The 22,376-nt window shown below is 48.3% G+C and overlaps 1 protein-coding gene across 4 annotated transcripts; it reads left to right on the top strand.

Moving 5' to 3' along the window:
- The first annotated feature begins 1,331 nt into the window (after positions 1 to 1,331).
- On the top strand, positions 1,332 to 22,295 carry LOC135920511 (uncharacterized). Of its 4 annotated transcripts, XM_070538782.1 has the most exons (4): positions 1,332 to 1,376; positions 1,447 to 2,094; positions 14,835 to 14,983; positions 19,148 to 20,218. In XM_070538782.1, exons 1-3 carry the CDS (start codon positions 1,355 to 1,357, stop codon positions 14,939 to 14,941), a joined length of 777 nt encoding a protein of 258 aa, XP_070394883.1. In that variant the 5' UTR covers positions 1,332 to 1,354; the 3' UTR covers positions 14,942 to 14,983; positions 19,148 to 20,218. The 4 variants fall into 4 exon arrangements, with proteins under 4 accessions (XP_070394883.1, XP_070394884.1, XP_065310871.1 ...); XM_070538783.1 differs by lacking the exons at positions 1,332 to 1,376; positions 1,447 to 2,094 and adding an exon at positions 2,133 to 2,238 and having other exon boundaries at positions 14,778 to 14,983; positions 19,148 to 22,295; XM_065454799.2 differs by lacking the exons at positions 1,332 to 1,376; positions 1,447 to 2,094 and having other exon boundaries at positions 9,602 to 14,983; positions 19,148 to 20,047; positions 20,191 to 22,295.
- Positions 22,296 to 22,376: the final 81 nt, after the last annotated feature.

Here is a 22,376-nt window from a genome sequence, read left to right as displayed (position 1 = left end):
TTCATTACGTAACGAGGGTCTCGAATCCGGCAACATTGATGCCTTCAGGTAGCACGCGTGGATTTATTGGCCAGTTAGACTTCACCTACAAAGATGACGTACTCGTGACGCCTGCGGAGGAAAGGATGTTCCACATCCGCCGCCAAGGTTAGTGAGTGGTGGCGCTGACTAACACTCTCAGAGTTCGTTCTAGTAGCAACACATAAATACCCCAGGAAGTGCATGGGAAGACGGCGCCGCGGTAGCTCAATTGGTAGAGCATCGCACGCGTAATGCAAATGGCGTGGGATCGTTCCCCACCTGCAGGAAGTTACTTTTTCATCCACTTTCAATTCCATTAATTTACAATGTCCTTACTTTCAATTAGTAAGTACAAGTAATTTCCCATGTGTTGTCCTTGGTGTCTTTGTCTGTTGGCTTCTTATGATATGATTACGTACAGTTATATGTGATAGTAAACGTTTAACGTTAGATGCGTTCGGCGTAACTTAACTGAGAATTACAGAAACAGTAATAATTATACACAAACAGCAAATTTGACGGTGTACGGATAAATTCGAATACACCATCGGTACCTCGGTGAATTATTCGAATATTGATTCGGAAGAATTCGCATGGGATCCTCCTTGTGATCATGGAGGATGTTGTTCTCCTGAGAGCTTGTGGCGCAAACCTACAGTGAGGGACTGGCCATGAATCGCGCGGTTAAATTCAGAGTAAACAAAAAAAAACAAGGGAATGAACAAATTGACGGTTGGAGCTTAGAAAATGAAATTTTTGTGAGAGGTTCGCGATGCATGCGCGCAACGTCGTTCTCGTCCAGTACTGTACAGCCTGTTTTACATACTTACGCAAGAAATTGAAGATGAATCGACGACGTATGAACTCGCAGCTCACTCAGTCATTACACGTTCTAGCACGCCACTGAACAAGCGTGCACGAAATACGGGTTTTTGGAAGGGAACGATGTGCAAGATTGCGTGTTAGAGAATCACATATGCGTATTCAAAGTTCGAACCCGTGCAATACAAACGGCTCGTTGTACTGGGAATGCTGTTAACCACGCGCTGGCCACCGTCTTTTATAACGCGTGTTTCAGAACTTCTAACGCATCGTTTAATTATTCGAACTGAGAGGACGCATTTCTCCTCATAGCGCCAAGAGACGCACTACGCAGAAAGCTGCACACAGACGAGATCCAACGGAGCCAACTTCCGAGTGGCTTCTGAGTAGTGGTTGCGTCCTTTTCTGAGCGCGTTGAGGCGTGTCGTGCTACAAGGACAATGGATAACTACGCGTAACAAACAGTGCGATCCTATTGCCATGGCTTACTGGCAACGTAAGCCGCAGAACAATGAAGGTTCACGCTACAGCAGGTCTGGGACACGGCGCCTGCCTTACCAAGCACATTGCACCAGACGACTGACGCTGCTGACATTCTCGCAGGTTCGGACTACGAGACGTTCGCGTTCCCCGTCACATTGCACCAGACGACTGATGCTGCTGACATTCTCGCATGTTCGTACTACGGGGCTTTCGCGTTCCCCGTCACATTGCACCAGACGACTGATGCTGCTGACATTCTCGCAGGTTCGTACTACGAGACTTTCGCGTTCCCCGTCACATTGCACCAGACGACTGATGCTGCTGACATTCTCGCATGTTCGTACTACGGGGCTTTCGCGTTCCCCGTCACATTGCACCAGACGACTGATGCTGCTGACATTCTCGCAGGTTCGTACTACGAGGCTTTCGCGTTCCCCGTCACATTGCACCAGACGACTGATGCTGCTGACATTCTCGCATGTTCGTACTACGGGGCTTTCGCGTTCCCCGTCACATTGCACCAGACGACTGATGCTGCTGACATTCTCGCAGGTTCGTACTACGGGGCTTTCGCGTTCCCCGTCACATTGCACCAGACGACTGATGCTGCTCACATTCTCGCAGGTTCGTACTACGAGGCTTTCGCGTTCCCCGTCACATTTCACCAGACGACTGATGCTGCTGACATTCTCGCATGTTCGTACTACGGGGCTTTCGCGTTCCCCGTCACATTGCACCAGACGACTGATGCTGCTGACATTCTCGCAGGTTCGTACTACGAGACTTTCACGTTCCCCGTCACATTGCACCAGACGACTGATGCTGCTGACGTTCTCGCAGGTTCGTACTACGAGACGTTCGCGTTCCCCGTCACATTGCACCAGACGACTGATGCTGCTGACATTCTCGCAGGTTCGTACTACGACACTTTCGCGTTCCCCGTCACATTGCACCAGACGACTGACGCTGCTGACATGCTCGCAGGTTCGTACTACGAGACTTTCGCGTTCCCCGTCCACGCCGTCACGATGGCAATTTCTGCAACATTTGGCGGCAGAGCAGGCATTAGATGCAAGTCACATGACGATGAACCCAGCTCAGGAATGTACCGTTTAATTGCTAAGGTGATAAGGCAAGGAGCCTGCGCGACCGTGCGAAGGTGTTGTCCGATACGGGGAGACGCAGTTGCTTGTGTTGCGCATATTACTTGAGAGGAGTTGAATGCACTGAACAAGGCCTGTCGCAATTTGTTAGCGAGCGCACGATGTCGCTTTTGTTCTTTAGTTTTGTTTTTGTTTTATACTTCACAACAAATTTCTCACTCCCGTGTTAAGAATGATTAAAATCATCTGCGAAGAAAAAAAGATGCGGTGAATGAGCACCTGCACTGCAAACTAATTTACACCTTTGTGCACTCTTAAGGGTGTCACTCAGTTTACAGTGCGATTTCCTGTCTCAACCACACAAACGCGGAGCTAATTACTGTATTCTGCTTAGCTGCTGGGGTAAATTTTCGACAGTGGCGTAATCGTGTTCACAATTACGCCGCTGCCAAAAATTTGCACGAGTGGCGAAGCAGGATATGGTGAGTTACGGCAGCTTTAGCTATGCGTTTGTCTGGTTGAGCTCTACAACACCAGGCGGCTTCACCGCTCATGTTTACGCCCCGACCATCCGGTAATCCGCCCAAACCGCTCCCGTTTACCGGAATAGCGTACAAGCTAAAGGTCTCTATTGGCGGACGCGTGGCGGGAAAACAGGAAGTGACGTCACGTGCAGCCTCTGCATACGTGTTAACGTATGCGTCAATCATGATGTTGGTGATTATTTTTATTGGCACCCCCCTTCGAAACGGGGAAGCGACAATTCGTCACCTATAACCTGCTTGAGCTAATCATGTATTACATGCACGCATAGCAGTCTAGCATTTTGTCTATCTCTCCTTGATCTTTTCTCGCTTCATCAAAGCCTATCCTCTCTGCATATTATACAGTTACTCGTGCCTTTAACGACTCCGGTTCCATCAATATCTGCCCTGTTCTTTTTTATTCTTTTTTTTTTCACCACTACTCTAAGCATGTCTTTTTTATCTCGACTGCTGTCCAGTTAATATTTCCTCCGGCTTTGAATCCCTGCAGTGCCGCTGAAAGGTGGGCGTTCCCTACTCGATCTGGCTTGGAGAATATCTTGGCATCCCATTATTATGTGCTGAGTCATTTCGCTATACTTTTGCCGAGGCAAGCACATGCCTCATCCTGTTGAGAATATGTGCTCATAAAGCGTGAACTACAATGGCGACAGAAGACATCCTTAGTCAGTCCGCGAGGAACTTCAGCTAGTTCTTTGCATTTCCGGCCTTCCTAAACAATTAGCACTCGGTTGTCCCTGAACATCCCCCTCAGCATCCCCACAAGATCATCATTTGTGCCCTCGCGCTTGAGAATATTCCATAGCGATCCCCTCACTGCGTTGTCGTAAGCTCCATTATTACCTACAAATACAGTCCATAAAGGTATATTATAAGCTTCAATTAAAATGCAATCAGAACGGCGTCTAACCAATGACATGCATTGGTGTACGAGTCTCTAGAAGTAAGTAATATACATGTCGAGCAAGACAAAATAAAAATGCAGATTTCGACCATCGGTCTGTCTTTCATTTCTGTCCGTTTCTTTGAATACCCGTCAGCCTCCAATCGCCGAAGCGTTACGCCGCATGTTACGAAGGAAACGGAAGTTCTAATTCGGGCACGCTCAGCATTTTCTGCATTCCTCGCCACTGTAACAAAAGAAGCTAAAGACAGGGGACAGAAAACAAAGCAGCGAGTGTTTTCAACAGTGTGTCGCGATCCTACAAGGACCAAGGGCGCAGGTATCTCTCTCTCTGTTTGCAGCCATGCCACAACAAACAGCGCGTGGCGTCCCACAGCATCTGGCTGTCGTGACCCAGTTGCTCGTCGTAAGAGATTTGTTTACGCAGCCTGTAGCCGACGCGGGCCTCGCTTTTCATAGCCAAGCCCGCGCCACCTGGATGAACGCGGCACTGCGCTAGCCTTGGTTCCTTCCGTTCCAATTAGAGCAGGCGAGCTTCGACCAGCCGGAATCCCAGCGTACAACTTTTCGTACGGGTATATTCCGATCCGAGTGATCATGTTGGACGTTGAGCTCTTGTTATGCGTCAGATTTTTACACGGGGATGAAAGAGATTCATTCTTACGTCTACATGTACAACAGGAGATTCATGAAGCGCTCAATCTTAGCAACTGGGCTGGTTGTTCCTGGCCTATAGGCTAAAGATTGTTCTGGAGGGGGGAAAAACCAGGACGAACGATACGACGATTACCGGACACGCAAACTTTCAACTGCAGACATATATATTGCACGCGGCAAACGTATGCCGAGCAGGAGAGAGCTAACATGTATACAGACCCGCAGCGGAGAGGCGGGCGATTCGAAGACAAAATGGAATGACGAGCGACGAAAGGTCTTGGACATGGCAGCGCCCGCACATTCCCCCGTGGGACTTTTCATTAAGAACAATATACGTGAATCACTGTAGTGAAGCGGTCAATTAAACGATATAAAACTGACAGTATTGCGTGCAATTGTGTCTATTTTCATTCCTTATGCAACGTGGAATCTCATGCAACGTTTACGCACTGCGAAGGTTGCAGCTTTAACGTCATTTAATTTTTATATTTATGCACTGCACCGCTCAGACGTTCTGCCGAAATGCAACCTCCAAAGCAGTGGAAGTGACATGTGTGAGACGTCAATGCCAGCGAAAACGTGCCGGCGATGCGCTTCTAAACATTCCCCGTAAAGCCTCATCAGCGGGAGCAACTTTAGCAATGTATCTTCGCTTCGGCTGGAAATTTCTTGTTGTCATCCTTTCCTTTGTCGCGTCGGTGTTTTTTTTTTTTCACTCGATTTTTCCATGCATAAGTGGCGAAGTTCGTCTACAGTGCAACATACGGTTTAAAGGCACTTCGCTAAAGTTCGGAATGCCATTTGCCGCTCATATTGTTTTCCGCTTCTTTACCGCGTTGGGCTATCTAGGCAGTACGACTGCACGAGCGCATTGTGTTGTATGTTAAAGCTACTGAAGTTTGCAAGAACTGAAATTGTTAGTTTTATGTGGCCCGGTAAATCGTCGCACCAGCTGTCGCGCACTTAATGTTCTTACATCTATTTTATGCGTGACTTCGCCCATGTTTAACTGTTGCTGATTGCTTTATGCATAGCTCTTGATTCTTTTGAACTGCCAGGTTTTATCCCTACCTCGTTGGTAAAGGGTATAAATCACGCTGTGTCTTATCGGAATGATACCAAGCAAGTGCTTCTTTAACAGTTTTATGCTTTTTTGCTCGAGGGCATCTTAGATATTATGGTTTTTTTGGGGAAATGTGTTTAGAAAATGGGCAGTTCCGGGCGAGAATTGCTACTAGTTGCTGCTTATGGTATTTTTGTTCCATTTTTCGCTGAAAAGTTAGCGTCACGTTTGGGAAGTCATCACAACTCGATGCTGTCTGAGCAGACTTAACATGCAGAGTGATTTGTTTGTTTCACAACGTAGTCGCTTCATGCATAAGAATTTTTTACTCCACTAAATTCTTTGTCATTATGTTTACGCCGCAGAAGTCTAAACCCCGCCTTGCCGCCAGCCCTCATCTACTTTCACTGGCGCTGCTCTGCCTTTAAGTTTATCATGTGGCAACTCTCTGTACTAAAATATAAAAAAGTACTGAAAAGTTAATCAGACTAACTTTGTACGTTTCCAAGCAGCTTCCTTGGGGAATTGCAAAAACTGCAGTGGGAACGGATGATGAACGGAATGCAGCAGAATTGCATCGGCGGTACAGCGCTAACACGCGCTTTTATTAACTCGTGCGTTTGGTGACTTCGTTGACTAGTGTCCGCATTTCCATCAGTTGGTTCGCAATTACTCTTCTTGAGGCTATTTTGACTGCACTTATACGGCATATGTATGTGTTGACATAATATTCACCGGCGGAAAAATCACAACGTCATATGCAGACATCGCGCCATGCGGATTTGTTTGATGTAAGTCTGCAATAATGACGGGTGCTTATTATTGAGGTACAGAAGCAGCATTACGGCAAGGGTAGAACTTAAGAAAAACGATCGGCTAGTTAAAATGAGCTCCAATCCATGTAAATGGGGTTCGTGGCGTTTGTCTGCGGGACGCACCTGGCACGTATGCAGACCATGCTGTCCCAAACACTGGTAACATCGTGTTCATACGCGCTCCCATAGAGGTCAGCGTCTTCCCTACAGCTGTCATCGCAGAAGAAGATGTCTGGCCCCCGAACAAAGGAGGAATCGCAGCAGCGAATTTCAGCTATCCTTGCTGCAAAGGGTTGTCGTCTGCTACTGCTCCCGCGCGTACTGTTGCAAGCGCCTGCCAGGTGGCTATCAGTGGCGTATCTATAGGCGGTGCACTATTAGCCCCGAGAACGAACACGAGCGGCGCTGCGAGCGCCGCTCGCGTGACGTCAGGGCAAGGACTCGCGCCTGTCGTCTGCTACAGTTCGGGGGTTGTCCGGGCGCTTTCTGCGGTGTTTTCGTTTGTTCGCCCTCGTTCTCTCTGCTTGTATACTTATGGTGGTCGTCTCAAATATATTTTTACGACGTCTTCCTTTGCGAACATTTATTCAAAGAGCTAATTTCTTAGACAACAATGCAGCTCTCGAAGGCAACGCTACAGTGCCAGCCGAAGCGACGCAGACCAGCCCATTGCGGGTTTTTTATACGCGGATAGACAATCGCAAGAGCATAGCCTATCGGAATCCAGTTATGATACCATACCTGCCGCGGTGCAACAAGTATGTCACAAAGCTGGCTATATATGACTTCTACAGCAGTTACGTTGATTTTATTCCGCTAAAACAGGTTTGCTCACGACGAGTAGTTCATGGTATAATATCGAATTTTTGCATTTCCTCACAGAAACGCTCGGCAATAGCACGGGGACTTAACTAATACTGGAGCTTAGATTCTACACGCCTCACTTGCTTCCTTAACTGCTTGTCAACATTAGGCGGTTCTTCACGTGTTCATTTTTTTAAGCGGCGGAAACTTGAAGTAAAGTTAATGAAGGCTTACAGCTATTTACAGAGTACAAGTAGGAATGTACCAATATATATTCCCTTTTCCGTGCTACACGTTCAACTCACCTCTTTAGAGCGCGTTTGTTAATGAATAATAATGTATGTTATGTTCCTCTTTTTTGCCTATCTTACCTAGTGTATATCATTTATTTATTTCAATGCCGCAGTGTGTTTTGCATTGTTATTGTGGAAATATTTCACTGTTCTTTCATATATTGAATAACTGCAATGTTTTATGGCCACTATATAAATGTAATTTATATGGTGCTTGATGTGTTACCCCATGCAGCCATATTGTACCTAAGGGGGTGAGGTAACCTCAAGCCGCGTCTGTGCGACTTTTTTCCCTCATCCACCTCCACTTACCACTCCTCTGTACATGTGTGTGTGTAAATGGAAATTATTAAATCAAATCAAACTCACTTGAGAAATTTACTGGTGCTTGCTGCTTGAGGAATATACATGACGAATCTGTTTGGCGAACTGACACAGGCTGCTCGGCCCAATTTTTTTAGTGAAGTATGCCTGCTGGACCGCATCGCTGCAGCCAGACAGAAGTCGAAGCATGAATGATTAGTAGTATGGGACATATTGAAGATATCGAAATTCCCCCGGTGGAGGGTCAGAAATCAAGTGAAAGTATATGCAAGGCTTGTGGTGCTTTCTTTATGAATGTTTGCGATTGGATTGGAGCAAACTTAATTTGCCTGCAGGGTTCTCTTTTATGTACCGAAGAAGCGAATAATTATCCGTTTGTATAATTGAATAACGCTGGATCGAGACATGGTAAGACAGAAGGTGCTTGAATTTTCCTTTTGTATACAGTAAATCTAAGCTGCGGTGTAGTAGCTCGAGAATACTTTAGCCATTCCAGTTGGCGCTGTAAAAAACATGCTTTATGGTTTTAATTCGAATTTGTAGTGAACTGATGGGTTTCGCGAACATAGCGTGCCTCGCCATACGAACAGTCGATTGCTACCGTTACGTGATCAGGGGTGTGCCATATTGTCGATAAAGGCTACTGAGGGCCACTATGAAACATTTCATCACTTTCAATCGATTGGCTCTCGATCTCAACAACGAAACTTTTCTCTCCGGTGATTGCTACTATGGTGTTTGTGAATTAACTATGTAAATACTCCACATGACGCGCCGTCGTGTTAGCAGCCATGAGCAATTCGTTTTTTTGGAGGCCTGTTTCAGAGGGGGATGAAAGTAGCAGCAAACTTTTTCATAAGAAATGCGCGCCTAACTATTTTTTTACGCATTAATGAATGGCCATAATTGAATAGAACAACACACCAGAGTAATAGGAATCATGATGAGAGCTTCGCTGGGCAGTGTCTTTCTAAAATCAGATAACATGTTGACGCCAATTACCAAATTTTTCTTCCACGTAAAATGTAATGCCTCTCATAGCTAAATACTAAAGGAATGTTAAATGTTTAGCGAAGCATCATACACAACTTCGCGCGTTGAATTTGCAGATATTCTTTTTTTAGTCAAAATTTACCGATAGACACGGCGCATATATATGCATTGCAAAACCTAGTAGACCCCTTTAACGCTACTTAGCTTGCGATATCCAAGCCGCAAAGTTTCTCGACTCACACGCTTTTGAAGAAACTGTGGTTAAGGTATGGCAGCTGAAAGAAGCCGACGTATTCTTCAATCCGTACGAAGGGAACGAGCGCGCGCGGCAGCCGAGCGAGCCGGAGCGAGCGGCGTCCTGGCCGTGACGTCACTCGCGAGAGGGCGCCACTCCTAATTCTCGGGGCTAATAGGCGTATAGGGCGATGGAGAACCTGAAGACTAGAGGGTACGCCAGACTACTACGGGTGTCATCGGGAGTGAAGCGTGAGGTAGACTTCTCCTTGAGATGCTTCTTATTGTGGGAAAGCCTGATTCAACGAACATATTTGGGGGATTCTACATTTAGCATATATATATATATATATATATATATATATATATATATATATATATATATATATATATATATATATGTGTGTGTGTGTGTGTGTGTGTTAAATATCAAATCATCTAAACGTGTTCGTTAAATCAGGCTTTCGAACAATGAGAAGCATTTCAAGGAGAAGTATACGTCACGCTTCACTTCAGATGACGCCCGTAGTAGTCAGACTTACCCTCTAGTCTTCAGGTTCTCCCTCGCCATATAGTTAAGTAGTTCAGAAAAGGATAACGTAGAGGTTGTCATGTCATATTGCCTGTCACCCATTTTCATGCTCCCGAGATGGCATTAGATTTACCGTATATCTTCCCGCCGCCATGGACAGGCAGGGTGCTGGCTAGCCAACTCAAGGTGTGCACACGGGTTAAGAGCTGCCACAGGATCAGTATTATTGCGAATCAGTCTGTCTCAGCGTGGGCTCTTCTGCCCGTGCGCTCACCTTTCACGTCTGAACGATATATTGTACAACAAACCTTACCAACTTGCGCAGAAGCAAATCATCAGTTGTAAGAACACCATACGCGGCACGTGAAGATTGTCGACTCGGTTGCCTGCGGGAGCGGGCGCACTCACTTTCGGCAACTTCGTGACACTTTGCCTCCCAGTCCACTGAAACAGAAAGTTAATTTCACTTGGATTTAGATTTAGGTGGGCGTCAAAGAACCCCAGGTGGTCCGAATTTTCGCAGTCCCCCACTACGGTGTGCCTCATAACCAGATCGTGGTTTTCTCACGTAAAAATTCCGTAATTTGTTTAAAATTAATTTTGCTCAAGTGTTTTCTGCAGCTCACGAGTATATGACTGCTCGGCTGTAGGGTAGCTTTGGCTGTTTTCTTTTTTTTTTTTGTAAAACGAGAACAGCAAAATACTTTCATTAAAAATAAGAACAAAAATGAATGTTTGCACATTTTAGGCTTTACATGGCGTTCGCGTACCGAAACGTGGTTATCCAGCTTGAGACACACCGCCTCTCCACCTCTCCCCTCGCTCTTTCTTTGAGTAACTTTTCTGTACCGTTCGCTTTTTATTGAACTTCTAGAGCACGTGCCGTTTGTTTTGAATCAGCCGGTGCGGAAAGCTGTACGGCAAACTCCGTGCATCCGGGGCTGTTCATGATTCGGCAATCGGCTATCGGTGGCGCTCCTTCTCCGCCGAGAACCGCGAAAAGCACGCAAGTTCTCAAGCGCACGTGACCTCATGCTGGCGCCCCAGGGGCCAACTGTACTCCGGCATTGCGCAACTCGTAGCGACGGTGCCCTCAAAGGCAGGCAGGCAGCGCGCTTCGAGAGCCTCGGCCAGCCGTCTACACGCCAACTGAAGCGACACGGGTCAGTCGAGCTGCTATACGGGAAAGGCACGACGAAAGAAGAGAAAGAAACGAGCAGCAGGCAATAATCGGGCGCCGCGCAAGCTGTCCGCAGCGCAGGCAGGAGCAAGTACCGTGTTTACGCCTATATAACAGGGTCGTAGTTTCTGCGTCTGTATATGTATATACTCCGTATCTACCTCGCTGCCTCTATCGATACCTAACACCTCGTTGCAACACATGATAAGGTGCACCGACTCGCACTTACTAAGTTCCAAGATAGGGACAGAGTGCTAATGGGAAAGGCCGGGAGGGTAACCAGTTGGGAATATGCGGTTTGCTACCGTACGCTGGCGAGTGCAAGCACAGATGATCGATGGTGTGTTTCCTTGGAACAACTGGCCTGTGTGAACGACTACACTGTTGAACGTGTTTTTGATCTTGAACATGTGCTGTACTTGCCTTGAAAGTGTTGCACTCTCTCTCTCTCTCTCTCTCTCTCTACCCCTTTACTATTCTAGTTCAGTATACTCTAGTTCCAAAATGTTTCAACAACCTACTTACTGCGAAGTGTTTCCAGTGCGAATTCCATGTATAAAAATACCGCCCAAGCACTCCGTACGGGTGGTTAACCAGCAAAGCTGAAGTGTGCGGCCCCGGTGTTTATCACTGGGTTAATCCCGACGGTTCCTTGAACGACGGCGTGGTAGACTACCGGATCCTCGCTACACAGTTGCTGCTTGTTTTCGGCTGCATGACCCTGTTCTTGTGCTCGGGCTGCAGCATCGGCACGGCGTAGAGAAGCTCTTTCCCGGTTCTGGTCGCGGCGTAGCCGTTCGAAAGCTGCCTGCTCCTCAGGAGTACGCATGATGTGTGGCCTATCCATTTCCGAGCCGGAGAGAAACTGCTGCGCACGCGCTAGGCTGCGACGGAGAGGAACGACGTCACTACGGGCGTAGCCAATCGCGTGCCTCTTTTTCTCTTCTTTTTTTCTGCGCATGCGTATGGGGTTGCGCCGGAGGAGTTTTCAGTGAACAAGCTACAGATGGACGGACGGACGAATTGACTAGCCATATACAGCTTCGTTGTAAAAAAAAGATGATGTTGTGGCGTACTCCTCATGATCTTTCCGTAAGTGGCAATTTTCCCCGCTTCTGCTTCTGATCATTCTTGGGAATGAAGGTTCCTATTGTTCATCTGCTATGAGCACTCACCTACATTGTGCTCAATCACTGTTTGTTCACATTTCAACTACTTCTTTACTCGCCTGACTAAGTTATAACTGCTAAATGTCACCCCTTCCCCACACCACCCCTTAATGTGTCCTAGTATGTCCTAGTATTTATCGCTGCCTGCCAGGTGCTGCTCTACAAGCCCAATGTGGCTCGCCGGAACTGAACGATGTATTTTGCCTCTTAGTTTGGTCAATAAATGTATTTATTAATAGCGTTAATACTCAAGAAGCCGACAACCACTGCATACAGGGAAGTACACAGAAAAGGAGAGGATTGAAGCGGACAGGAAAGAAGTTACGCCTTCCAGAAGCATGGGCGCCAATGCAATATGACGTGATCATGATCATGAAGATTGCTGTTGGCATATCCGCTGTCGAAAAGGAGCTGTGCCAAATAGTCACCTGGCCTGCTTTAGCTGATCGGGCCTTATATACATGCATAACAGTCTAGCATTTGGTGTATCTTTCCTTGATATTTCCCTCGGGATTAAAAGCACTATCTCTTTCAGCGCAGTTACACCTATGCCTGTAACGACTCCAGCTCTGTCAATTTCTTCCCTGCTTCTTTTCCACAAATAGTGGAAACGTGTCTTGCTCAGTTCGACTGCTGACCAGTTAATGCTTCCAATCACTTTGAATCCCAGCGGTTGTCGAAGCTGCACGTTCCTTACGGTTCTTGCTGACTGAATGTATTTCCCCTTTCCCTCTGCGGCCTCTTAAGCCCTCTCCTCCTAGTTGCTGCGTTGATTTGCGTTCTTCAAATTCTTATGCTATGTTCAGACTACGTTCGTAAGGCGCCGATTTTTCGTAACATACGTAAGCGGAAGCGCAACAAGCGTATGCGTCTAGTTCAGACTGCGAACGTAAAGGTACCAACGTGCGCAATTCTCGCAAAAATCGTGGGGTGAGAGTGTTAAAGGGTCGGCAACATTTACGACTGTTATGTTACGACCATTGCGACACAGCCAATGAGCGATAAGCTTTCGGCTTTCAACAACCGGTGACGACACTTCCGTCCTTCCGTCTGCAGACAGCTCCGGGCGCGGGAAGTGCCATTGCGCCATTCCGTGCGCACGATTGGCTGTGTTCGTGAAAATTTTTGCAGTGCGCCTTGCGAGACTGTTTTCAGTTCATCTGGTTTATCCGCCGAGGAAATCGATGGCCGCAGATGCGTGCTCCGAACTTCGATGAGTGGTCTCATTAGGTTTTCAAGGAAGCGGAACTGCTGGGGCGACATGCGCATGATGTTATGAAACATCGCAGCGTCACCAACTCGGAGCTTGGCGAAAAGGTTGTGAAAATCGCCGTCCACGGCCCTGTCGAGAAATACTTGCCGCACCCAAACCCTTCTGCGTCGCCTTCGTCGTCTTTGGGCGATTGAATACATGACTATAAGTTTGTTTTGAGCGTGAATTTCTTCGATCTCGGCCAGCGCTCGCATGTTGGCAGGAGCCATATTGGACCGCTGGTGACGTCGATTCTGCAGCTCCAAATTTGATTGGCCTGTTGTAAAAGCCGTAATTTAAGCAGCAGTAAATGTGAACAAAGGTGCCGGCTTAACTGCCGTAACGCTTTTTACAGCCGTTACGTTCGATACGCCAAAAGAGCTGTTACGCACGTTACGACCGTAGTGTGAACATAGCATAATCCGTGCATAGCGTTCACCGCCAACATTTGCACGTAAACGTTACGGTTGCACAAGCTGTACTTACGGGGAAGCGTTAGCAGCACTTTGAATGCTATCGCCTTCCACTCTTAAAGGCTACGCTTAAGCGTCCTCCGAGTTTTTTTTTTCTACACTACACGGAGTTGGTTAGCCGTGTCTTCTACTACGTGTACGTGAACCCGATAAAGTCGGGTCGTGTCGGTTTATCGGGTCGAAATCCGGTCGTCGGGTTTATGTACACGCTAGCGAGGTCGGGTGGAGCGAGCGTAGAAAAGATGTTTGGTCAACCAAACATCTTCCAACCTCACTGTTGGGTTGAATCACTCAACCCAGTTGGAAAGATAACGTCATCTCTAATTCCGACTCGACCCACTCGCGTGGAGTTTGCGTAGACGAAGCTTGTAGGTGTCGTGACGGGCGCCAGGCTATACAACGTGCTTAACTTGGTGATGCTCGGGCGGAGCAATCGGCGGCAGCTAGTTGCCGCTAACTTCTACAGCAGGCGTATAGTCTATCTCTTTAGTGTACCTTCAAAGCTAATATACAGAAGTCAGCACCCGCCGTGGTTGCTCATTGGCCATGGTGTTGGGCTGCTGAGCACGAGGTCGCGGTATCGAATCCCGGCCACGGCGGCCAGCCACATTTCGATTAGGGCGAAATGCGAAAACACCCATGCACTTAGATTTAGGTGCGCGTTAAAGAACCCCAGGTGGTCGAAATTTCCGGAGTCTTCCATTGCGGCGTGCCTCATAATCAGAAAGTGGTTTTGGCGCGTAAAACCCCATAATTTAATTTTAAATTTTTTTTACAGAAATCAGCAATTTAGTGAGCCGGGACGGTGGCGTTTCCAGCGCTTCCTCGCACACGCCCATAAATGTTCTCCTCCGACTTCGCGTTCTTTTTTCTGTCCTTGCCTCCGATTTCGGATCGAGGGTTTTATACTCGCGCAAAGGCGACACACACCTACACGGCTCGTGTATATACCGCTCTCGCTTACGGTGTGCGGCGCCGGCTTGGCGGCAAAAAACGGCGAGGTAAAAGAAAAGTAGGTTGTGGGGCGCTCAGAATCTCGACGAGGGTGCGTCGTCGAGCCTTTCTGCTTTTCCTATTTTTTTCTTCTTCTTCGCCCGGCCGAGCCAGCAGATGGATCTGGCTACGCGGACTTCTCGGCTCTTCCCTCATTTGGCGCGCTACCAGCAGCCGGCAGGGACGGTCGACGAAGAAGGGGGCCCGGCCATCGACGCCGCCGAGGTATTGCGCCTGCCGCAGTTGCACGAGGGAGCAGCCACCGTCCGTATGCTACCTAGACGTGCTCGCACAAGGCAAGGTCGTCGCGTCACGTGAGAGAGGTAAGCCCCTTACGCTTCGCGTATATATTGCTCTATACATACGAACGTGCTCGGTGTTTGGAAAGCTGCTGCCATTTGGGCGGAAATGGTGTGACGGAGAAGGCAACGTTATGTCATCCGCTAATTTATTTTTCCACGTTATTCAACATTTTTTTTTAAGTAATTTTTATCACTCGTGGCCTGAGCTCGCGTATGAAACGTAGCAGTTGAAGGAATCGCGTGCTTCGAACCTCTCGAACCTGATCCCCAAGCAAAATCTATCTGTGCCTCATGTCAGGGTGTTTGTACTTTGATGGAGAAAGATGAAGGACGGGGGGAGGGGGGGGGGCGGGCGACCTTGTGATTTAAAAAAGAAATCACTGTGAAATAAGAAATGCGAAAGAAGGGCGGCCGCCCATAAAGCGTATAGGGAAATGCCTGCGTAGCCTTGACCAGCCGTAAAAGCGGCACGTATATAGCTATCCCGCGTTACGTATTGCACGGTAACAGTTTCGCCGCCGGCACTGATGGTAACATTCAGGACAGACGAAGTGAGAGTTCGTCGCCCCCGAAGGCTCCTCACCATTTTTTTTTTCAAGCAAAGAGACGACTGATTACATCGTCCTTTCTGGCCTTTTAACAGAAGTCTATTTCCTGCGAAGCGACAACTACATGGAACGTATTTCCGGCGCCTTTATTCAAGTGGGCGATAGCTGATGCTGTGCCACGTGTTTAGTTTTCCACCGTTTTCTTCTTGATGGCCTCTTTCTCTGTGCGTTATTCGCCTATCTTACTGTTGTTTCTTTAACGGTACGACGACTTGTGTGCTGTTTTGACATTATGGAGCTTCCTTTTCGCGCTGGAATTATTAAATTACATTTGTGGCCTACGAGTGAAAAAGGTGTAGCAATCATCATCGACTTAGGGATAATTAGTATTCTTAATTCTGGTCTCATTTTTCCTAAGACGTATCAATCTCGAAAAACGCTCCGGGAATTCTTTCGCCACCGGGCTATTATAAATATGACTTCTCTGGCGACTCGTTTACCCTTTCCCCAGTGTAGGGTAGCTACCTACCTTTAATTTATCATTTGCTCTCTCTCTCTCTCTCTCTCTCTCTCCCTGGCAACGAGGCCGTGTGGAACAAATTTTTCCGCCGAGATTGTGTGCGAAGGCCCCGCGAAATGTATCACATCAAGAACAAAGAAGAAAAAATTGCTTTTCCAATGTGCTCCATGAAAGATAAGCAGTTTTTTTTCTTCTCTCTCTATGTGTGCCCCATGCAACAACGTAACAATGTGTGTCCTCTTTCTAGCACAATGTTCGTGTTCGTCCTTGGTACAGCAATTGCTAGAATATGAATGCAAACTTTGTTATTTCGGTTTGGATTCTGCACATATTATGTAGCTTCTACGGCAATTTGTGATGATAGTGTCGCTATACTGACATGCACTGCATACTGTGCTTCCTAAACTATTTGTGTTTGAACCGTTAATATACTTAAGTAACTAGCTGTCTGGGCGCCTGAACGAGGCTGACACATTAGTGTGTAATAAATAAACAAACAAATAAATAAATAAATAAATAAATAAATATCGCTTCCTTCGCGCACGTAATGGTGTGCCTACTACCTACATTCGCTCAACATACCCGTATCTCAAAGCTCCATCAAGCTTTTATCACGCACGCATTTCGCACTATCTAGCGCAACGGAAACGTGCAAGAGCTTGCGAAGGCCAGTACACACGCCTACACTCAGAAGTTCGTCGACACCTGCAAGTACACAACTCGGGGCAGGCCCAACTGGATCCGCGATATCGGTGTCCCAAATTCCTCCTGGCTCCAACGTATACACGAGCGTTCGGAATGAGCGAATCGAGAAGCAGCCGTTTGTCGGTCCGGCCGGGCTCCCGTGTTGATCGCGAGAAACAGCCTTGACGCCGAAGGTCGGCTTGCTCTATCATACCCGGCGAGGGTAGAAGAAAACGAATTGCGCATAAGAAGGGGATACAGTCAAGGCTGTTGACGTCCGCCTCGGGTTTCTCGGTTGCCTGCTCACCATAGTTCCGTCGATAGCTTCCGTAAGAGCGAAAACATTCCGTCGTCGAAGTCGATGTTTCTTATCAGCAACCTCTTCGTTGCGTTGCGATGGCAGAATTTCTCCAAGTAAGTACCGTATACACTTTCTCGATTCTAAGCAGCCCGAAAACGGAGCAACTCGCGCTCACAGAAAGGTTCACTGGTCCCGAGATTGGGCCGTTGCCGCAACACTTATCTCGTAGCAGCCCACAGATGACATTTTAACTGCTCACAACGCTTCGCAGGTTACGTGGTCCACACACAAAAAAAAAAACGCATGAAGAACGTCAAGGTGTAACCTGAACAAACATGTGCATATTGGAGCAAACAGTCAAAAGGGGGCTCCAAATATTAGGGAGGTTTAGAATATAGGGGTCCGTAGAACTTAGGGTGCACCCAACAAGCGACGGCTTCGCATTCGCGGTTTGGCCCGCCGGTGTAAAGTGCTTTAGAATAAGGGTTTCCCGGCTTGCGAGTTAGCGTCACGCGATTGCAGCGCCCTTCCTGGAACGGGCTAGAAAAATGAAAATATAATGCCAACAACATGAAATAATGCAATCTAATATTTGACAGGATGAAAGCATACTTCAGAGCTGATTATTTTCAACGCTTATTATGTTAAATAACCTTTTTTTTTTCGTCACCACCGACATTACCGACGCAAAGAAGGTTTGCGGCATCCACGCTATTCTTTGAAATTTAGCGTTAGGGGGCGAGCGAAAACCCAAAGCCAAAGATACCGTTTACGGTGCATGCACTGTGCTGTGGCGAGCCGCTAATCATTATGGGAGACCGCTATTCCAAAACAGCATACTATACGGGTGCTTTAGCACAGTACTAACGGCCAGTTATCAAAGCAATGAAGTGGCTGCTACCAACGGATAATGCGGACAGCCGTTTATTTATTTGAGCGTGTTTTTTTGATCGACAGTGATAGGGCGTGTTTCCATCATTCTGAAGAGTATTCAACGCCCTAAGTACCAGTATGGTCTGTTACCGAACTAAAACTTCACAATAGTTAACCAAATCCTGTTGTCAGAACATATATGCTGGTGCTGCTGAAAGAAATTACCTCAAAAGTTTCGCCTTTATCGTCATACTAAATGCTGAGACGTTCCCTGAGAAAAGAAAACAATAGCATAAGAGAGGTCAACCAGACTCGCGTCTGGTTTGCTACCCTACACGGGATAAAGAGGTTAAGGGGATAAAGTTCTTGTTCGACGCACTTTTGAAGATGTTTTTGCCTGTACAAGAAACGCGTAAGTTTTGCATAAAGGAGTCGTTGCGCTAAGCAGACCGTTCAAGCTTAGTCGACTTCTCTTACTTTGAAAACTCGGAGGAGCGCTGTCATAAGATTTCCGGTTGACATCACCTGGAGTGAACGAAACTTGAGACTAACACGTCAATCCCCAAGGCAAATCAATCAATACAAAAGAAAAATTGGCTGAAAGAAGTGGGACACATCATAGAGAAGAAAACTCGCACATCATTCAACATTCCAAGGTTGCCTCAAGTGAAAAGCGAGGGCATGTTTTATAATTACATCACACGCCACAACAAACGCGATCAGGAAGCGCTTCCCATTTTCCTCCTTTTTATTGCACAGTTAGGTTAGATCACCGGGATGATAGGAAAACTCGAGCATGCACGAGAAGCTGTGAAGAAGAGAAGAAAAGAACGCAGCCTTTTAGAAAACTCTCCAGCGTAAAGACGTAACGATTTCCTCATAGCTATCTCGGGGCTGGCCCTTCGCATCACCCGTCTGCATGCATCAGCAACCTTACCGACGCACGCCTGTTCCTTTGAGCAAATTACCGCACCAGCTCTCTGCTCTAGAAGCGCGCGCAAGCCAGCCAAGCTGCGGCGGACCCCTTTACACACGAACGGCACGGGGCAGGCGTCGTCCTTTTTCCTCTTTTTTTTCTCTTTTATTTACGGGCTGCCGGCGTCGTCCGCTCCGGTTTCAACGCTCCGCCGCCAGTCCGGTCCAGCCCGGCGCAGCGGCGCATGTATATAGAAGCGAGCGGCAAATTTTAACTCGCCCCCGTACACCTGCACCCCTAAAAGACTTGCGCTCGGACTTCCTTCTTTTTCTTCACGTCGCAGGCCCCGACGACGGAACAACGGCGACGCGGAGGGCGAGAGAAGGCACGCATGGAACGCCGTTTTCCCGTGAGGAAGCCATTTCACACCATGCCTCCCCCGTGCAGCGCGGAAGGAGCCACCGCTGCCTCCACGGCGGAGGCAGCAGCGGCTGCACTGCAGCACGAGTTCCGGACGAGCGGCGTAGCGTCACTCGTCGACGGACCCGAACAGCGCCTGCCGAGGAACTGAACCGCGCCGTTTCGCTCGCAGTCGACGCAAGACGGGCGCGAGCTAGGATCGCCCTTTCACGATCCTGCGCCCTCGGCAAACGGAAGTGGTCAAAGGCCCGCGTGAGGTGCGGCGAGCTCACTATACGTGCAGTGTTACGTGTGCCGTCTGCTTGCTGCCACCTGGGGTGTTGACTAGCAGGACCGCAAGCAACGTCACTGTCGGCGAGCAAACGCCGTCTGCGCGGAGCTGCCGTGAGGGAGAGTCGTCTGCAAGCGTACGTTGGTCAACCCCGGCTCTCTCTCGAACCACGACTCGAGAAGAGCAAGCCTTCCCAGGCTCTGTCTGTGGCAAGGTCAAAGTTGGTGCGTTGCGAGTGCTTTGAGCTAGCGTACACCAGTTTCCTATGCCAAACCGTGCGCGTGTGTGAGTGCGCGAGTGATTTGGCGCCTTTGAGGTTGAAGACGGTTGCGCCCCGACACACTGAACGTCTAGGCATACATTTGCTCTGGACGAAAAAAGACCCTGCAACGACGACAACGAATCTCGACCGCTGTATGCTGCCGTACATAGACCTCTTAGTGCATCCATTTTGCGACTCACTTCCTGGTTTCCGGTTGTTTTCGCTGCTACAGGTTCTTGCGTAACGAATGCCGTCTAGCAGCGGTACCACAACGTGAACTCCAAAATACAGTGAGTATAAGCTCTTGAGCAAACCTTGTTTTCGTTCAGTGGCCCACCGATCACGACTACGTGGGAGCGGCTGCTCACTCAAGTGCCTTTAACTTGACGTTTGGGTGCCGTCAACGAAAGTCTTAGCGGCTCCGTTGTCGCAGTGTCGTCTGCTCACCACTGGCACCGATGCAGTACCTGGCGCTCGTCCTCAGTATCGTCGGAGGCAGCGTGTTCCTGGGCCTTCTGCTGGCCGCCATCTGCAGCTACTACTGGATCTCGCAGAGGCATTACCCGTGCGCCTGGTCTGCCACGGCAGACGCCAAGTCGGACGTGTACTACAAGAAGACCGGCGACTGGAAGTACGTCCAGAACGGCGCCGTCCCGGACGCCGAAGAAGGCGTCGTCACCGACAACGACGAACCGCTGCTCGGTTCCATCGTGCTGGAAGACGGTGCCAACGAAACGGCGCACGACGTACAGTGTGATGCCGCGGAGTCGACTACTACCGCCCCCTCGAAGAAGGACTCGAGGCATGCGGTGACCTCGTTTAGCAGCTTAGAAATCGTCTGCGAGAACAAGACTGCGATGTAGTTTGTGAATCGGCATTTGCGACGTGTTTGTGTAACAGCCATCACACTGTGAACTTCACGCTCTCAAAGTGCTAAGTGTCTCAAAACTTGTGGATCTTGGACAACAAGTGTGTCGCGTCCGCTAGAAGAAAATTACCATACCTTGAGCGCTGCAAATGTTAAGACGCTGTTCAACTGTTTTCTCCAGAGTGAGATGGTTTGATATGCTTGCGAGTGTAAATCCATCGATGTCAGCAGATGTGGACCATGACACAATTATTGGCAAGATCCACTCATTACAAACCACTCGGAACACGTAATGAATGTATTTTATTTTAGTATAACTTAACAAAATGCTCGTTGTCGCTTCTCGCCCGAAGAACAAGATGCGTCCTTACGCGGGCAGTCTCGGCTGAGGCAACCGTGGTTACTTCTAGTCAACGCAAGAGGTAGAACAGGGCGGGAAAGGATTAGCACGAATAACCACTACTTCGTTTGTCCAGGCACATCTGGTTTTCATGAACAATATGCCGATAACAAAACACAGCATAAAATTCTCCAGTGACAATGTATTCTCATGTATAAAAACGTTTAATGGTATCGGACATCAATATTCGTCTACATATAGTTTGTTCTGTCGCTTCTCAGAGAAGCCACGTACCGAAGACAAATGAGCTCTATTATGCGAAGCATATTACGAGGGCTCAACCCAGCTCCTCAGGCGCGGCGGTGACCATGAAATCACGTGACACCGTGACGTCACGACAGAGGAGAAGTGGCTTTGGCTCAACTCTTGCAAGACGGGCTGGGTGGGAATCGAACCAGGGTCTCCGGAGTGTGGGACGGAGACGCTACCACTGAGCCACGAGTACAACGCTTCAAAGCGGTACAAAAGCGCCTCTAGTGAATGCGGTGTTGCCTTAGAAACGCGCTGTTTCTAAGGCGTGCGTCTCTTGCTCAGGCGCACATTTCGTTGCCGCGCCGAACGCTGCTTTGCTCGACGCTCACCGCGTCCAATGCGGGGCGCGTAGTCGCTGCCCTGTAGCCCATTGTCTTACACCCCTTGGCGGGTCGACGGGAACGCTGTCGCGTTCCACTCTTGAAGGCGAAGAAGTAATGCATGAGTTGTTTCTTCGTCTAGCCGAACCAAATATAGCCAAGCAACAGCAGTTCACCAGGCTAAACAGTGGTTCAACAACTAAAATAAAGGCTAGTATGCTTCGCATCCTGGGCTTAACCTTACCTAAGCCACAGCCATTTTTTTTGTTTCGGTGTGAGAGTACTAGGCACAGGAAATGCCTTGTTAGAGAATTTGGAAGAGTGTTCCTTCACATTTCTACTGCAGCTACAGTCAGACGCTTGAGTTTTGGGGCTATCGGTAAAGAATTTGCCATGACATCGCTGCCACAGACGGATGCATCAACCATAGTTAATTATCGACAAAATAGGCGCTTCCTTCACAGAGATTTCTATGGCCTGTAGTACTAGAATAGCCCGAGACCTCGCTGAAAACGAGTGCTGATCATCGACGAGGAGTTGCCGCTCGCGTTAAAAGCAAGATATAACGCGCAGCAATGCGCTACAATAACTTTTCGACCGCGTTACTAGTTTCCATGCTTGTGACGTCACTTGCGAGAGCCCTATATGGACAGTGGCGTAGCTAGGTCGTCTGGCACCTGGGGCCCATAGGTCTTCAGTCACCCACCCCCCCACCCCCCGCCCCCGGGTGTAGACGAGGAAGGCGAGGATATCGGCAATTTCCGGGTGTCTTCAGACGT

This window comes from Dermacentor albipictus, chromosome 5 (assembly GCF_038994185.2).
Source record: "Dermacentor albipictus isolate Rhodes 1998 colony chromosome 5, USDA_Dalb.pri_finalv2, whole genome shotgun sequence".
In the NCBI taxonomy this organism is placed as follows: Eukaryota; Metazoa; Arthropoda; class Arachnida; order Ixodida; family Ixodidae; genus Dermacentor; species Dermacentor albipictus.
Note: the sequence above shows the minus strand (reverse complement) of the source record. Positions and strands in the feature narration are given on the sequence as shown.